Here is a 17,170-nt window from a genome sequence, read left to right as displayed (position 1 = left end):
TTGTCTTTTCCCAATGCAGTCGTAAAATAGAACTTTGCGCTCCGGCCGAGTAACTCGGTTGGAACATTGTCCTGAAGCACAGAGGTTGCCGGTTTGATCCCGTCAGGGCATATAGGAACAGATTGATGTCCCTGTCTCTCTCTCTCTCTCTCTCTCTCTCTCTCTCTGCTTCCCTCTTTCACTAAAATCAATAATAAAAATGACAAAAAAAAAAAATCCTTTTCCTATTTGTCATGAAGGAAGGGCCCACGACTGCCATGACAGGCCCCGGGGCCCACATAACGCCAGGCCAGCTAGCTCACAGACACTCTGGAGGAAGGCAATGGAGCAGCAGGCTCCCAGGATCATGGCTATGTTGCCACCATGCCCTGAAAAAGACCATCTGCACATCCAACTGTGAATAGTGCCTGTGTTCCGGAGATGGCCAGGCATGTGGTGTTCCTGCCTGACCAGAGCTGCTGAGTGGCTTCATATTGAAACAGTATGACTTTGCAAACACAGAACTTAAAACAAATGGAGATGATTCCTTAGGCTATTCATTTCCTTTATCTCAAAATGTTCACATCTAGAAGTTTACTCTAAAAAAATGCTAAAGAGCCTGACCGGTGGTGGTGCAGTGGATAAAGTGTTGAACTGGAATGCTGAGGTCGCTGGTTCGAGGCCCTGGGCTTGCCTGGTCAAGGCACATATGGGAATTGATGCTTCCTGCTCCTCCTCCCTTCTCTCTCTCTCTCTCTCTCTCTCCCGCTATCCCCTCTTTAAAATGAATAAATAAATCTAAAAAAAAAAGAAAAAATGCTAAAGAAGTATAATGCAAACCATGCTCTATAAAGAATGACTTATAGCAATGAAAGACATAGAGTAACCTTTACACCAACAAAAGAATATCTAATAGAATACTATGGTTCCATTTAGAATTATGATTCCGAAGACAGTGCAGTAATTTTGGAAAAAGTTCTATGCTGCTAAATGGAAAAAAAAAAGATTAAAATGATATATCTGCCTGACCTGTGGTGGCGCAGTGGATAAAATGTTGACCTGGAAATGCTGAGGTCGCGGGTTCGAAGCCCAGGGCTTACCTGGTCAAGGCACATATGGGAGTTGATGCTTCCAGCTCCTCCCCCCCTTCTCTCTCTCTGTCTCTCCTCTCTCTCTCTCTGTCTCTCCCTGTCCTCTCTAAAATGAATAAATAAATAAAAATTAAAAAATGATATATCTACTATGTTTAAAGTGATGTAAAAAGCAATATGAAAAAAGCAGAAATAATGTTTCAGAGTGAAAAATACAGTTTTATTAAGTATTATGGACTGACCTATTTTGGCGCAGTGGATAAAGTGTCGACCTGGAATGCTGAGGTTGCCGGTTCAAAACTCTGAGCTTCCCCAGTCAAGGCACATACAAGAAACAATTACTATGAAATGATGATGCCCGCTCCTCCCCCACCTTCTCTCTTGCGCTCTCTCTCCTCTCTCTAAAATCAATAAATAAAATCTTTAAAAAAAAATTATGGGTGTTTTCTCTCCTTTATTCCACATTTTCTGAAATGTGGTTCTTTTGCCTCCATAATTTAAAAAGTATACTAAAAAGCATTTCATAAACTATAGCACTCTGTACAAATGTAAAGTATTATCACTGAGAAGGCATCTTGTACTTGTTTAGAACTGAGCAGAAGTAACATTAATTCCTACCCTCCAGGAGCATGGGGATGGTCTCCGTGGAGGGACTTCTCCCTCAGGGTTGCACTGATGAGCTGAGCTACCTGGTGCGTGGAGTGGCACTGCGTGAAGTGTGCTTCTAAACACAACTACCTTGACACTGCACCCATCGTCCCTGGATGCACTGGGCATGGCCTATGTGCTGCCAGTCTTCCACCATGGACCAGGTGGGCAGGCGTGATGCTGGCATGTCGGGATCTGGCTACTCTGAAGCTGTTCTGTGCTTCTGTGATGCCTGTGTCACCTCTAAAAAATGACTGCAGCAGAACCACTTAAGTGAGGTGAGTCCAGGAAATCCGCTTCTTCCCCAACTCCCACCATCCAAGACTATTCTCCTCTCCGGGAATATAGTAACGTTCGCTTGAAGGTAATACTGTTCATAATTCTGGTTTTTAAAAATTCTTCATATTACTCTAAACCTAACAGTTCACAGATGAAATTCCTAATTGAAATCGTGCCTGGAGCCTGCCTGAGGACAGAACGGTTGACATACCTTTTAATATACAGGAAAGATCTATTCCCCTGGTCAGTGACTTCCAAACCCATCAAAGGAAACAGGACCATGGGACATCCTCAAATGGCCCTCAATTCTAACCTCCTACAGTGTATCCCTTCCCAGAGGTGACAACCGCCAATAAGAGTGTCTGTTGCAGCACGTACCTATGAGCCACTGTGTTTTCCCCGGCCACCCCGGGGAAGAAGCCAGATGACAAGCACACCACATTAATTTCCAGGTTTGCTGCCCAGGGGGAAGTTCCTGCTGGCTGAAGGCTGAACCACACACAAGAACTTTGCCATGTCCAGGGAATTTATGGGGTCCATGCCTCTCACACCCATGCCACCCGCATCCAGCAGGCTGCTGGGAACATAGTACGTACTCAGCAAATGATTGTTGAACTGGATAGCAAAAGGCTTTTCTTCCCTGTGTAGTCTCTGGTGTTCGGTGAGGTGGGCACTCCAGTTGAACATTTCACCACACTCCTCACATTTAAATGACTTCTCCCCGGAGTGGACTTTCTGATGTTTAATGAGACAGTGATTCTGGCTGAACGCTTTGCCGCACTGGCTGCATTTATAGGGCTTTTCTCCGGTGTGGATTCGCTGATGCACGATGAGGGACGAGTGGCAGCTGAAGGCCTTCCAGCACCGGCTGCAGTCAAAGGGCTTCTCCCCTGTGTGGATCCTCTGGTGCACAATGAGGTAGGAGTGGGAGCTGAAGGCTTTTCCACACTCGTTACACTTGAAGGGCTTTTCCCCACTGTGGATCCTCTGGTGCACAACCAGGTAGGAGTGGCAGCTAAAGCCCTTCCCGCAATCACCACATTTGAAGGGCTTCTCTCCCGTGTGAATTCTCTGGTGGAGGGTGAGACGTGAACGGTTATTGAAGGCCTTGGCACAGTCATTGCATTTAAATGGCTTGTCTCCATTGTGGATTTTCTCATGCACGGTCAGGGATGAGTGGCAAGTGAAGGCCTTCCCGCACTCATCACACTTATACGGCTTCTCTCCCGTGTGGATTCTGTGGTGTCGCGTCAGGTGCGTCCTCTGGTTGAAGGCCTTCCCGCATTCACTGCACTTGTAGGGCTTCTCCCCGGTGTGAACCCTGAGGTGCATGTTCAGCAGCGAGCTGCAGCTAAAGGCCTTCTCGCAGGTGTTGCACTTGTAGGGCCTCTCCCCTGTGTGAATCCTGTGATGCACGTTCAGGGATGAGTGGCAGCTGAAGGCTTTCCCACACTCACCACAGAGGAAGGGCTTCTCTCCTGTGTGGATTCTCTGGTGCTCGATGAGATTGGTCCTCCAGGTGAAGGCCTTGCCGCACTCATTACACCTGTAGGCTTTCTCCCGTGTGTGCCATCGCTGGTGCAGGGAGAGGGAGGAGCTCTGGTGGAAGGCTTTCCCACACTGGCCACACAAGAAAAGCCCCTCCCCAGCACCCGTGCCCTGGCGCCTGTTCCCAGATGGAGTGTTTCCGTGTCCACTGGACTTGCGATCGTTTCTCCCTGCGCACGCTCTCTGGTGCTGGGCTACAGTCTCACGGGGCTGGAAATCCTCAGTGTGGCTGTCCATAGACTCTCCCTCTGTGGGAATAAGAGTGCCTTTGCGCTGCTGGGCGAAGGGGGTGCACCCGAGGGGAAAAGCCTCCTCAGATGCCTCATGTCCCTGCCAGCACGCCGCTGTGGAAATCTCCCCACGGCTGGTGGGCGCGTGCCTCCAGAGCACAGCCTCGCCTCTTGACAGGGTGGCTGCTGGGCCCTCCCAGACCCACCCATCACCTGGACCGAGGCTGCAGAGACTGGACCTCGCCAGCCCCTCTGCAGTCAACTCCTGTGCTGCCTCTTCTCCGCAGATGCCCTGCTGTTGACACAACTCCATCATCTCGGGCTTGGGCATCCATTCTGTACAAAACAGAAATACAATTCTCCTAAGCAGGCAAAGGCTGGTCCTGGAGAGATCTGACCCAGAAGTGCATAAGCAGAGAGAAGAGAGCCGAGACTAACAGAGGGAGGGAACTCAAAAGCAGAGCGATGGGGGGCGGGGGGCGGGGGTAGCACATGTAGGGTGAGACAGGAGGACAAGCTGGCAAGAAGGGAAGAGGAAAAAGAAACAGAAAGGAGCCCCTGAAGGGAATTCGAAAAGAGCCAGGGGTAAGAAAGGGAGGAAGGCTCATGGATATGATTCACTCATTGCATCATCAACTGAGAGACTGCTGTGCGTCAGAACCCGGTTAGTGCTGGCCAGGATAAATACAAGTCCAAAAGCAGTAATTAAATTTAAAATGTCCCTTGCTCCAGCTTGGGCCAGTTAGCTTAGTTGGTTAGAGCATTGTCCTGCTATGCTGAGGTCACGGGTTCAATCCCCAGTCAGGACACATACAAGAATCAATCAATAAATGCACATACAAGAATCAATCAATAAATGCATTTATAAGTGAAGACAAATCTGTTTCTCTCTCTCCCTTCCTCTACCTCTAAAAAAAAATGTCTCTTGTTCCAGAGGGGAAAAATAACCGCCCACTCCACCTCTCCTTAGCATCTTCTTTAGAACACTTGAAACTGCATGTACTCTGTCCCTGAGATGTACACACGTCTCGTTAAGTGAGCCTCTGCCAGCTCTGTATCCCAGAAGGACCTCTTCCTCGGAGTCACCTCTGTGAACTGTCCCCCGTCTCTCCCCGCCTTCAGGCTGACTGCCATTTTCTCAACGAGAAAGCCCTGACCCCAGTTTCACACACAACTCCCGCCCTGTCCTGCTTCATTTTTCTTGGTGCCATCTGATGGTCACCGTTTGTTAAATATTTCTGTATGTGCAGAAATTACTTCTGCCTCCTGCCAACAGAAGGCAGCTGTCTCTGCCTGTTTTCCTGCTCTTCTCCCAGCACAGTTTCTGGAACACAGTCAGTGCTTGACGTCTGTCCTGAAGGAAGGGAAGAGGGACGGTTCTAGAAGGGGCACTGAGCAGGCACAGATGGAGGTGGGGCAGTGGACTGTGGAAGGAAAACACAGTGATGGGAGAGCCACATGGGGTGGTGGGAGGGGCGCTGGAGGGGGGATCCATACCCTTCCACTGCATCCCCCTCTCACCTGGAAGAGCCCCTCCAGGGACTTTTCTGGGCACCTGCCATGGCTCTTCGCCTCGTTCCAGATGGGAGATCACGTCTGGCTTACAGACCGGAGGCCCTGCTTGTGGGGAGGAAGAGGCATGGCTCTGTGCGCTGCGGCTCTCTAGAATCAGGCGACAGGACAGGACAACTCCCCGAAGAACACAGGCTGGAACTGAGGGGTGTGTGCCATCCTCGGGAATGGGGGTCTCAGAACCCAAACTGAGGCATATACTCTGAGTAACCCATGGGTATGGACGCCCCACTGCCCCCATCTCTTGGAAAGGTGCAGAGCAGGCTGGGCTCCCAGTAACCTATCTACCCCATCTTGTTCTGGCTCATCTTGTGACCAGCCATACCTCCAGGCAAAGATGCCAGTGACACCTCAGAGCCCTGCCAAAAGGGCGTGGGCACAGAGACCACAACACTCACACCCTGCTAAGCTGGCCCCAGGGCTGGTGCTGAAGGGAGACTCCATAATACCTATGGAGTGACAGAATGCCCAGAATGCAGTCTCTGAGCCTCAGGAGCAGTCTTACCCAGGGCAAGAAGGTTCTGGTAGTTCTCTAACATCACGTCCCGGTACAGGGCCCTCTGAGGAGAGTCCAGCTGGCCCCACTCCTCTTGGGTGAAGTCTACAGCCACATCTTTGAAAGTCACCAATTCCTGGGACGACATGTACAATGTTCTCAGTCATCGAGGATGGGAGTGATTCCAATTACATTCATGCTTCCAAGTGAGGTAAAGGTTAATCTTGGCAACCTGCTCCTGAGCATGGAAGTTTGAGCTTAGATACCATCTGTTGTATAGTCCTGATGTACACACCACAAGCTGGGCCAGGAATCACTGTTTGGACCTGGCCTTCTGAACCAGAAGGGCCTAACTGGGCAGCCTGTGTGCGCGATGCCACGGTGGACAGAAAGCTACTGATATGTTCTGGGTAAGATGCTATGCTTACCTGGGTCAAGAATGTCAAACTTAGAGAACTTGAAATAATACCACAAAGAACCCAGAAACCCTGTTCAAATCTCACCACAGCAAAAGGATTTGTCCATAGACACAAAGCCATTATTATACCCTCAGGAAGGAAACTCTGTACTTATCAGCAAGTTCTGTGCCTAAGAGACCAAAGGAGCCATTCTGTGTCCTTGCCACCTGCCCCTCACTCCTTCCCACCAAAACTCATGCACCCCTGCCCTTTGCAGACCTGAGTCCTGGCCTGTCCCATACCTGACCTGCTCCCATCCTCCTCCAATACTGCTCACTGATTGCAGGGTAACCCCTACACCTACTTGGTCACTCTGGGTCCAACTGTCACAAATACCCCAACTGACTCCACCTGTACTTCTGCCCTCAAATCCTAGGTTCTTCTGCCACCCGGGGCTTCTCACCCACTCTGGAGCCTCCAGGCTGTCGCCCCTAACAGGCTCCACAGTCGTCAAGCTCCAACACTGCTCTGGATCCCGCCCTGGCAGGAAAGAAGTTCTCAAGGCCCACTAGGGCTCTGACTTCAGGTAGCAAGGGTGTGGAGACTGCTTTCTAAGTAGCAGCTAACTGCTCTCTCTTCAAAGATGCTGACACCATGGCACCCTGGCTTAAACTGTAGTTAGGATGCAGTTCAGGTAGATATAAGAGTGAAGAGTAAAAAAAAAAAAAAAGAGTGAAGAGTAGGCCCTGGCTGGATGGCTCAGTGGTAAAGCATCGGCCTGGCGTGCAGGAGTCCTGGGTTCTATTCCCGGCCAGGGCACACAGGAGAAGCGCCCATCTGCTTCTCCACTCCTCCCCCTCTCCTTCCTCTCTGTCTCTCTCTTCCCCTCCCGCAGCCAAGGTTCCACTGGAGCAAAGTTGGCCTGGGCACTGAGGATGGCTCTGTGGCCTCTGACTCTGGTTGCAACAGAGCAATGCCCCAGATGGGCAGAGCATCGCCCCCTGGTGGGCATGCCGGGTGGATCCGGTCGGGCGCATGAGGGAGTCTGTCTGACTGCTTCCCCGTTTCCAACTTAAGGAAAAAAAAAAAAAGAGTGAAGAGTAAACCAATGGAGGGAGGCCTGGTTCCCACCTTGTAAGCATTTTCTGGGGAGTGTCTGGAATGGGGCCATGCTCCCAGGGGCCACCAGGTTCCTCAAGAAGCTCTGGATCCACATCAGCACCGAGAGTAAGGCGAGGGCACAGCTGTCCAGCCTTGAGAAGAGGCCTCATGCCTACCAGGTGTTTACCAGGCAGTTGGCAAAAGCTGGGATCCCATCTGGGTCACAAGAGTTTTGACTTTTAAACTTTTTTTAAATTTATTGATTTTAGAAAGAGAGGAAGGGGAAGGAAAAAGAAAGAGGAAAGCACTCATGTGTTGTTCCACTTAGTTGTGCATTCATTGGTCACTTCTCATATGTGCTCTGACTGGGGATTGAAGCCACAACCCTTAGGGTTTCAGAACAACACTAACTGACTGAGCTAACTGCCCACGGCCCAGCTTTCAGTTTTTCTGAGTATACACCTAGAAGTGGGATTGTTGGATCATATGGTAATTCTATGTTTGACTTTTTGAAGGAACACCAAACTGTTTCCATAGTAGTTGAACCATGTGGCCATTTCCCACACCCCTGGCTGTGCACTCCAAGAGGTTGGAGACCCTGCCCCTGCCCCTATGAGAAGAAACAGCAGTCTGTGCTACGTCCAGAGTCTGACAAAACTGAAAAGAGTTACAGACAAATCCACCATTATACTTGGTGATTTCAACGATAATCTCTCTCAATAATTGATAGAATAGCCTGACCTGTGGTGGCGCAGTGGATAAAGCGTCGACCTGGAACTCTGAGGTCGCCGGTTCAAAACCCTGGGCTTGCCTGGTCAAGGCACATATGGGAGTTGATGCTTCCTGCTCCTCCCTCCCCCTTCTCCCTCTCTCTCTCTTTCTCTCTCTCTCTCTCTCATTCTCTCTCTTTAAAAATTAATAAAAGAAAAATAAAAAAAAATAATTGATAGAATACACAAGCAGGAAGTCTGTAAGGATATAGAATTGAGTAACACTATTATTCAATTTGTATTAATTGATATTTATAGAACACTCTAGACAACAAAATCAGAATACACATTTTTTCAAGTGCACACAGAACATGTACCAGGATAAACCACATTCTGGGCAATAAATAATACATTTAAAAGAATTCAAATCATATAGAGTTCCTTTTCTAACTATAAAAAAATTAAATTAGAGGCCCTGGCCAGCAGCTCAGTAGTAGAGTGTCAGCCTGGCATATGAATGTCCCAGGTTCAATTCTCAGGACACACAGAAGAAGCGACCATCTGCTTCTTTCCTCCATCTTCTCCCCCTTCTCTCTGTCTTCTCCTCCTGCAGCCAGTGGCTCAATTGGTTCAAGCATGGACCCGGGTACTGAAGATAGCTCGGTACTTGTGCATCAGCCCTAGAAGACATTACCGGGTGGATCCCAGCCTAGGCGCATGTGGGAGTCTGTCTCATTATCTCCCCTCCTCTCACTTAAAAAAAGAAATTAAATTAGAAATCCATAATAGAGAGATATCTGGAAAATCTCCCAAATGTTTGGAAATTAAACAACACATAACTAAATAATACATGGTTGAAGAAGAAATCACAAAGGAAATTAGAAACTATTTTGAACTGAAAATGAAAATACAACATAAAATTTGTGGGATGTACCCAAGGCAGTGCTTCGAGGGAAGTTTATAGCACTGAATGCTATATGAGAAAAGAAGGTGTAAAATCAATATCCAAGATTCAATCTTAAGAACTCAAAAGAAGGAGGCCCTGGCCAGTTGGCTCAGTGCTAGAGCGTTGGCCTGGCGTGCAGGAGTCCCGGGTTCGATTCCCGGCCAGGGCACACAGGAGAAGCACCCATCTACTTCTCCACCCCTTCCCCTCTCCTTCCTCTCTGTCTCTCTTTCCCTCCTGAAGCCAGGGCTCCATTGGAGCAGAGTTGGCCCGGGCGCTGGGGGTGGCTCTATGGCCTCTGCCTCAGGTGCTAGAATGGCTCTGGTCGCGACAGAGCGATGCCCCCGATGGGCAGAGCATCGCCCCATGGTGGGCATGCTGGGTGGATCCTGGTAGGGCACATGCAGGAGTCTGTTGACTGCCTCCCTGTTTCCAACTTCAGAAAAATACCAAAGGAAAAAAAAAAAGAAATCAAAAGAAGGAAATAATAAGGATCAGAAATCAACAAAATAGAAAACAAAGAATAGAGAAAAATCAATGAAACCAAAAGATGATTCTTTGAAAAGATCAATAACATTGATAATTAAACATATACCAGTATTTACGACCTGACTTAGCAATTCCACTCTTAGATATTTATTTAAGAGAAATTAAAACACATATATATCCACCTGACCTGTGATGGGACAGTGGATAAAGCACTGACCTGGAACACTGAGATCACTGGTTCAAAACCCCAGCCTTGCCTGGTCAAGGCACATACAGGAAGCAACTACTATGAGTTGATACTTCCTGCTCCTCCACCCTCTCTCTCTCCTCTCTCTAAAATCAATAAGTAAAAGTAAAATCTCTTTTAAAAAGTCTATATTCAGGCCTGACCTGTGGTGGCGCAGTGGGATAAAGCGTCGACCTGGAAATGCTGAGGTCGCCGGTTCAAAACTCTGGCTTGCCTGGTCAAGGCACATATGGGAGTTGATGCTTCCAGCTCCTCCCCCCTTCTCTCTCTCTGTCTTTCCTCTCTCTCTCTCTCTCCCTTTCCTCTCTAAAATGAATAAATTAAAAATTTTTTTTTAAAAAAGTCTATATTCATACTCAAATATTTATAGCAAATTTATTTGTAATAGACAAAATTTGAAAACAACCTAAATATCCATCAGCTGATAGCTGGATAAACAAATTGTGGAATATACATACAATGGTGCTATGGGCTGAATTGTGTCACCTCCAAATTCATATATTGATACCCTAACCTGCCCTCAGACCTCCGAATGTGATGTATTTGAAAAGAGGGTCTTTAAAGACGTGACTAAGGTAAAATAGGGTCATTATGGTGAGCCCTAATTGAACAGTACTAAGGTCCTTACAAGAAGAGAATATTGGTAAAGACATATACAGAGAAAAGAGCGTGTGAGGACACAAGGAGAAGGTGCCATTTATAAACCAAGGAGAGAGGCCTCAGAAGAAACCAACTCCGCTGACTTCTTGATCTTGGACTTCCAGCCTCCAGTACACTCCCATTGTTGGAGCTAGCCAGTTGGTGACACTTCGCAATAGCAGCCTCTTGTAAACTATTAAAAATGGAATATTACTCAACAATAAAAAGAAACAAATTACTGATTCATATAATGACATGAACTCAAAAGCATTTTGCTAAGTGAAATTAGTCACAAACCAAAGACTACATACTGTATCACTTGACAGTGAGAGGACTGACTGCAAAGGGACATGAAAAACTTTTTGGGTGATGGAAATGTTTCATGTCCTGATTGTGGTACTGGCTATACAATTGTACAAACTTGCCCAAAATCATCTAATCCTACACTTAAAGTTGGAAAATTTTATTGTATATAAATTATCTCAATAAATCTGATTCAGTCCTGGTCGTATAGTTCAGCTGGTTAGAGCATTGTCCCAAAGCACAGAGGTTGCTGGTTTGATCTTCGGTCAGGGCACATACAGGAACAGATTGATGTTCATGTCTCTCTCTCTCTCTCTCCCTTCCTTTCCTCTAAAATCAATAAAATACACATTAAAAAAATAAATAAACCTAATTCAAAAACCCTACTGGATTTCAGGGAGCTGTGAAGGTGGGAGTGAAGACATACTCTGAGAACACACCCATAACTGAGGCACACAAGAATGACGCATAATGGTGGTGGCATCGGCACAGGAAAGGAAAAATGGGCAAATCAAAGCTTCAGAAACCTCAGAATGTGGTGCAGGTGAGAGGGGCTGTCAGATGTTACATGGCTTCAGTGTGGGGGTATCGACAAGCAAGAGCAGGGTACAATCTGAGCCTTGCACAAGCCCTTATTAGAGGAGGGATATTCCTAACCTACTGGGAGAAGAGCATGTCTGGTGTGTTTTAATTCTGCAGGACAGGAAACAAAAAGCCCAGGGAGTGTCTAAGTGAATCAAATGCAGACATGGCAATAAATTAGCAGAGAAGTCAGAATAGACCGTGGGGATGTCCCAAGATAGCAAAACACTTGACCATGAGTGTGAGTCAGATTGCTGGAGAGAGGAGTACTCAGGAGAGGAGGACCAGTTACTCCAGAAGTTAATATTTTAGAAATAACACCTATGCACAAGAAGGGCATTACCTCAAGGTAGTTACTCACATGCACACACACACACATACACACATGCACACATAGCTGAACCATTTGAAGGTTAGGTTGCAAACATGATGACATTGCACCCTACATTTTTCAGCTTGTATCTCCTAAGGATATTTTTTTACACAATCGCTGGGCCACCATCACACCCAAAAAATTTAATATTGATACAATATGATCTAAGATACAATCCATTTTCAAGTTTCTCAACTGTCCCCAAACTGCATTTGATGGAATATTTTTGGACCTGTGACACATTGAGAATCATGTATTGCATTTGATTGTCATGTCTCGTGTATTTTACAGAACTATAGAGCATTCTAACACATTACAGAAGCTGGGCACATCTCACAATACGTGTTTTGTTGTTTTCTTTTGGACAGACAGAGATAGAGTTAGAGAGAGGGACAGACAGGAAGGGAGAGAGATGAGAAGATCAATTCTTTTTTTTTTTTTTTTTGCTCGAGAAGATCAATTCTTCATTGCTGATCTTTCATTGTTCATTGATTGCATTCTCATATGTGCCTTGACTGGGGGGCTACTTTGGGCTTCAAGCCAGCAACTTTGGGCTCATGTCAGCAACAATGGGGTCATGTCTATGATCCTGCACTCAAGCTAGTGAGCCCGCACTCAAGCTGTTTAAGCCGGAGACCTCAGGGTCTCGAACCTGGGCCCTCCGCATCTCAGGCCAATGCTCTATCCACTGTACCACCAACTGGTTGGCTCACAATATGTTTGACAGCTATTTCTACTGGTAATCAAACCTCACCTCTTTCAAGTGGGAGGTTAATAAAATCACAAAATCCTAAAAGTCAATCCTCCAGACCTTTTCACTCCCATGCTCTCCTAATCAACCGCATCCTTCTAAATATTATGATGAGTCTGACCAGGTGGTGGCGCAGTGGATAGGTGCTGGACTGGGATGTGGAGGACCCAGGTTCAACACTCTGAGGTCGCCGGCTTGAGTGTGGCCTCACCAGCTTGAGCCCAGGGTCGCTGGCTTAAGCAGGGGTCACCTACTCTGCTGTAGCCCCTCCCTCCCCCATCAAGGCACATGTGAGAATGCAATCAATGAACAACTAAGGTGCCGTAATGAAGATGCTTCTCATCTCTCTCCCTTCCTGTCTGTCCCTCTCAGTCCCTCTCTCTGACTCTTACTGTCTCTGTCATAAATAAATAAATAAATAAATACTATGATGAGTAGAGGTAGTTTAGGTGGTAGAATAAAACCCCTCAAGTCTGTAAAAGGAGGGATTTGGGCCCTGCTTAGCTGCAGAAGTAATTCCTTGCTGAGCCTCCAGATCCTCTAAAACTCTAGGTACTTCATGAGGGCCCCACATCAGGGCCCAGTATGGACATACGTACCCCGTACCATCACTCCTACCTCAGTGCACAGCCCTTCCTTTAGCTGTTCCACCCCAGATTCTATGGCAGAAAACTCCCCCAAACAAGGACAAACCACCACAAACATCGACTGGGTCTTCATGTGGAGATGAGCAAAGTGATCTCGTGTGACCTTCTTGCTGGAGTTCCACTAAGAGTGGTGGAGTTCCACCACTCTTCAGAGCTCCTGGAACAGTGCAGGTATACAGGTCCTGGGCAACTGACCCACCCATTGGACTGAATCAGGCTGGAAGGGGCACTCATCTTGAGGGCATCCCTGGAACGTCACCTGGACTCTCCAGCTAGAGCTGTTCCCAGGCCCAGAGCTTGCGAGGACAGGAGAGCAGGCCTCCAGATGGAGGTTCCTTGGGTGACTGAAGATCCTGGGCAGGGGAAAGACGCTGCCAACTCTTTTCGTAAAGAACAAGATGTTCAGAAGGAAGAAAAGACAGTAACTCACCTCAGATCTGGCTTCCAGGAGACTCTGGCCCAATGTATCCTCTGGATTCTCTTTGAGAGGAAGAACAAGGTCCTGAGAGGACAGAGCTGGGAGAGAGAATGAGGGGGTGGGGGAGGCTGTGCAGCCATAGCCATTAGGTGCATTGACTGAGCTAAGACCCACTCCACCCCTGGCACCGGGGAGAATCAGATGGGGTTGGGGGCCAGCCCCTGCAGATGGGGTGGGGAGCGAGCCCCGATATCTGGCACGTCTGATGCAGCATCAGGGGTTAATTCTGCCACTCAGCGTCAGAAACTCTAAGGAAAAACATTGCCATTTCCTTCCTCTCATCACATGTTCAAAACTGAGAACAAATGGTTGTGCACGGTGAAGAGCCAGGAGGCCAGATTCTGCTGGTGTTCTGGGAAACTAGCTTGACCTCTCCGAATGTCAGTCTCCTCAATTGCCAACCCATAGAACCACTGACTAAAAAAGCCAATTGTACCTGTCTCCTGGGGCTTCGGGGCAGGGGTCTCCATGGCGCCTCTCGGCAGCGTCTCCGGAGGTGTGGGCAGCTCTGCAGCCTCCTGGGCCCCAGGCCAGGTCCAGAGAGCCGGTTCTGTACCGGGGGCTCAGGGGCAGGGGCCTGCAGGGGAGCCCCGCAGCGTCGCGCACGCACTCCCGGTTGCACGGTCACACTGGCCCTGCGCCCCGCTGAGGTCGGGGCTAGGCAGGCTCAGCGGGAGTCCCGCACTCAAGGCTGCGCTCACGCCCCATCGCTGCGCCTCACGCAGCCCGTCACAAACTTCTCTCCGGGGCCAAGCATGCCTGGGGCTCAGACACTCGGAGCCAGCGTCGTGGAGCGCGGCCTGCAGACAGGCCTCGGGGCGGACGGACAGACCGACGAATAAGCAAGCGAGCCACCAAGCTTCCCACAAAAGGACAACGGCCACTACAAAGGAGCAGCCCGGCGGCCGCCGTGGCAAAGTGCGCCTGCGCGGACCGGGCGCAAACTACTGTCCCCAGGAGCCTTTGCACCGCGCAGGCAGCGAACTCAATTTCCCAGAGAGCATCGGGGTACCAGAGCTGCTTTGACAATTCCAACCGGGAGTGTAGCACACCCTTCTGGGAAATGTAGTTCAAGTGCCCCAAAACCGAGAGCTCTGGTCCCTCTCCGTTCCCTGCCCCACCCCTTGTAGTGGTAGTATCTTTTGTGTATGCTTGCGTGCGTGCACACGTGTATGTGTGTGTGTGTGGGGGGGGAGCGTGTGTATCTAATTAGGAGGACGGTGCCCAGGTGTTCACGGAGCTGTCGGCAGGATCCTCTGGTGGTGTGAGCAGCTCTGCAGCCTCCTCCGCCCCCTGCGGCCTGTCAGTGCTTACATATATCCAGGTGGAGTCGGATGGGCTCCCCACCCACATCCATCTGTTCAGGAAAGACTCAGGCCTCTGGAATTAGGGACACAAAGGTTGGTGCGCCGGCAGCTGGGACTCCTGGAGAAGGAGAGTTCCCCCTCAGTTTTCAGATCCAGTGGTCCTAACCGCTGTTTCCCCATCAGGAGCTTGGGAAGAAGGGTCTGGGCAGTGGCACAGCCTTGGCACAGCCTCTAACATTAATACAGTGATGATGCCAATATTTATTAAGCACTGACCATGCCAGGAACGTTTCAAAGGGCTTGATGTGTATTTTCTGGTAGTATTCTCACAACTGCCCAGTGAAGTTTGGTAGCTATTATTACCCCCATTTTAGAGATGAAAAATCTGAGGCACAGAAAGGTGGGGTAACTTGTCCCAAGTCACACAGCCCAGGGGACATGGAGCTAGGCTTAAATCCAGGCTGAGTAACTCCAGAACTGGTTTATTACTAGGTTCTTACTGAGAGCTGATCATGGGTGGGACAGAAAGAGTACAGTCTGGAAACTGTTTTGACTCCCACTCCAACCCCAGATAGGTTTGGCCACAGGCTCTCAGTTGATATCTCTGTGGCCAGGGCCTGCATAAGCATTCCTGTGCACCATGCAGGAATAGTGTCAATAGCAACCCCAGGACAGGAGCCTGGGAAAGATTGGGACTGTATATACCTGAACCTCACAAGTCTGATTGTGGACCTGTGTGTGGTGGAGAGTGACTGTTGCCTTAGAGGACTGGTTAATGTGTGCGTGTGTATAGGTGAACAAGTGTATGTATTTGTCTCTATGGGTCTTTCACATCTAGTTAAGTTCATATTGATATGTGCACACAACCACTCTATGCTAATTTCTGACTTTGGTTCTTGCCTCACATTTCTCATCTGTGCAAATGTGGGGGTGTGCCTCTGAGAAAGTATACATGCACCTGTGTACAGGTGAATCTGCACCCTGTATATTGCTGTTCCACAAAAATGCTGTGTAGGAAAAGCAGCCCCCAAATGCCCAAGGAGCCAAGAGACTAAAGAAATGAGGCAGCCAAGTCCAGCTTGTCAAATGGGCTTAACAGAGAACTTACTACAGAAATGGGTCCTGGGCAACCAGAGGACAGTCAGGACTCTGCACTTTTCATCCTCAGAGCACCCTCTTTTAGCCCCCCTTAGAGATGAACCTATGTGCTAGGAAAGGAACATGTGGGTTGTTACGGGCAATCAAGAGGCCAGATACTGGGAAGCTCTGGTGCCAAGGTGAGTTAAGAAATAAATAACATCTAGGGCACCTTGCCCCAGATGCAGGAGTAATGGTAATTCCAGCATTAGCCCGAAACCTCTGTACACATTCCAGAGTCCACCCAGGGAAAGGGGTGGGGGTCAAAGGTTGGGGCTCATTCACTTAGAAATTAAGCTGGCAGATTAGCTTCAAGATGGAGTCAGCTGTGCCTACAGTGGCTGTTGTCTCCCAGTTCTGAGGTGTCTGGATGTGTGCAGGTGCCTGTACATGGGAGAGTACCTTGTGTGCACCTGTGTACTCACTTGTGAGCCTGGTGTGATTCTGTGTGTGGTGGCGTATAGCTTTTGACTTACAGGTCTGGGCTGAGTCTATAATATGTGCTCATGTGTATGTGTGTGTGTCCCACTATGCTGCCACAGTCTGAATAAATGACTGTATATTTGTGCATGTGCCCCTCTGTATGCTCTTTTATGTGTGATTGTAGATGGCTTATAGGATCAACTATATCTGGTGCCTGGGTGTGTTCTTTGAGGCAGTGTGTATATGCCTTTACATGTAAATCTGTAAACCTCTGTTGCGTGTGGTTGTTCGCTTACAATTCTGGTTTGGTTTGTGACTGGGTGGGTATGCACCTCTGTAAGTTTGTGGGACTTTGGGTCTAGTTGTGACTTTGTGTGTGCTGTATATATTCCTCTGTACATCATTCCGTGTGTGTATACCCACAGTGCTCATCAGTATGTGTGTCTTTGTTTATCTGTGCCCCTGTGCACATTTGTATGTCATTATGGGTCTCACAGAGATCTGGTTGTCATCTGAATGTAAATCAGCACAATCCCAGGGGTTCTATGTTTAGTGATTTGTACACTCATGTGTCCTGAAAAGTAACAAGACTGTACCTACAGAAATGTGTTCAGGCTAACATAAGGGAGTAGGTGAGAAGATGCAGTTATTGCATTCTACTGACTATAGAATTCTGGATGTGTGAAAGATATTTAATCAAGAATATTTTGGCCGGACCAGGTGGTGGCACAGTGGATAGAGCGTCGCACTGGGATGCGGAGGAACCAGGTTCGAGACCCCAAGGTCGCCAGCTTGA

General features: G+C 48.4%; 1 protein-coding gene across 3 annotated transcripts; it reads right to left on the bottom strand.

The window, feature by feature from the left end:
- Positions 1-1,281: 1,281 nt before the first annotated feature.
- ZNF74 (zinc finger protein 74) lies at positions 1,282-14,406 on the bottom strand. 3 transcript variants are annotated; one of them, XM_066365400.1, is made up of 6 exons: positions 13,944-14,406; positions 13,460-13,545; positions 5,853-5,979; positions 5,297-5,395; positions 3,989-4,111; positions 1,282-3,793 (listed from the first exon to the last, which is right to left on the bottom strand). In XM_066365400.1, exons 1-6 carry the CDS (start codon positions 13,975-13,977, stop codon positions 2,439-2,441), a joined length of 1,824 nt encoding a protein of 607 aa, XP_066221497.1. In that variant the 5' UTR covers positions 13,978-14,406; the 3' UTR covers positions 1,282-2,438. The 3 variants fall into 3 exon arrangements, with proteins under 3 accessions (XP_066221497.1, XP_066221495.1, XP_066221496.1); XM_066365398.1 differs by having other exon boundaries at positions 1,282-4,111; XM_066365399.1 differs by having other exon boundaries at positions 1,282-4,111; positions 5,297-5,392.
- Positions 14,407-17,170: the final 2,764 nt, after the last annotated feature.

Source organism: Saccopteryx leptura, chromosome 2, assembly GCF_036850995.1.
Source record: "Saccopteryx leptura isolate mSacLep1 chromosome 2, mSacLep1_pri_phased_curated, whole genome shotgun sequence".
Lineage (NCBI taxonomy): Eukaryota > Metazoa > Chordata > Mammalia > Chiroptera > Emballonuridae > Saccopteryx > Saccopteryx leptura.
The sequence above is the reverse complement of the archived record's forward strand: the minus strand, read 5'-3'. Positions and strand labels throughout refer to the sequence as shown.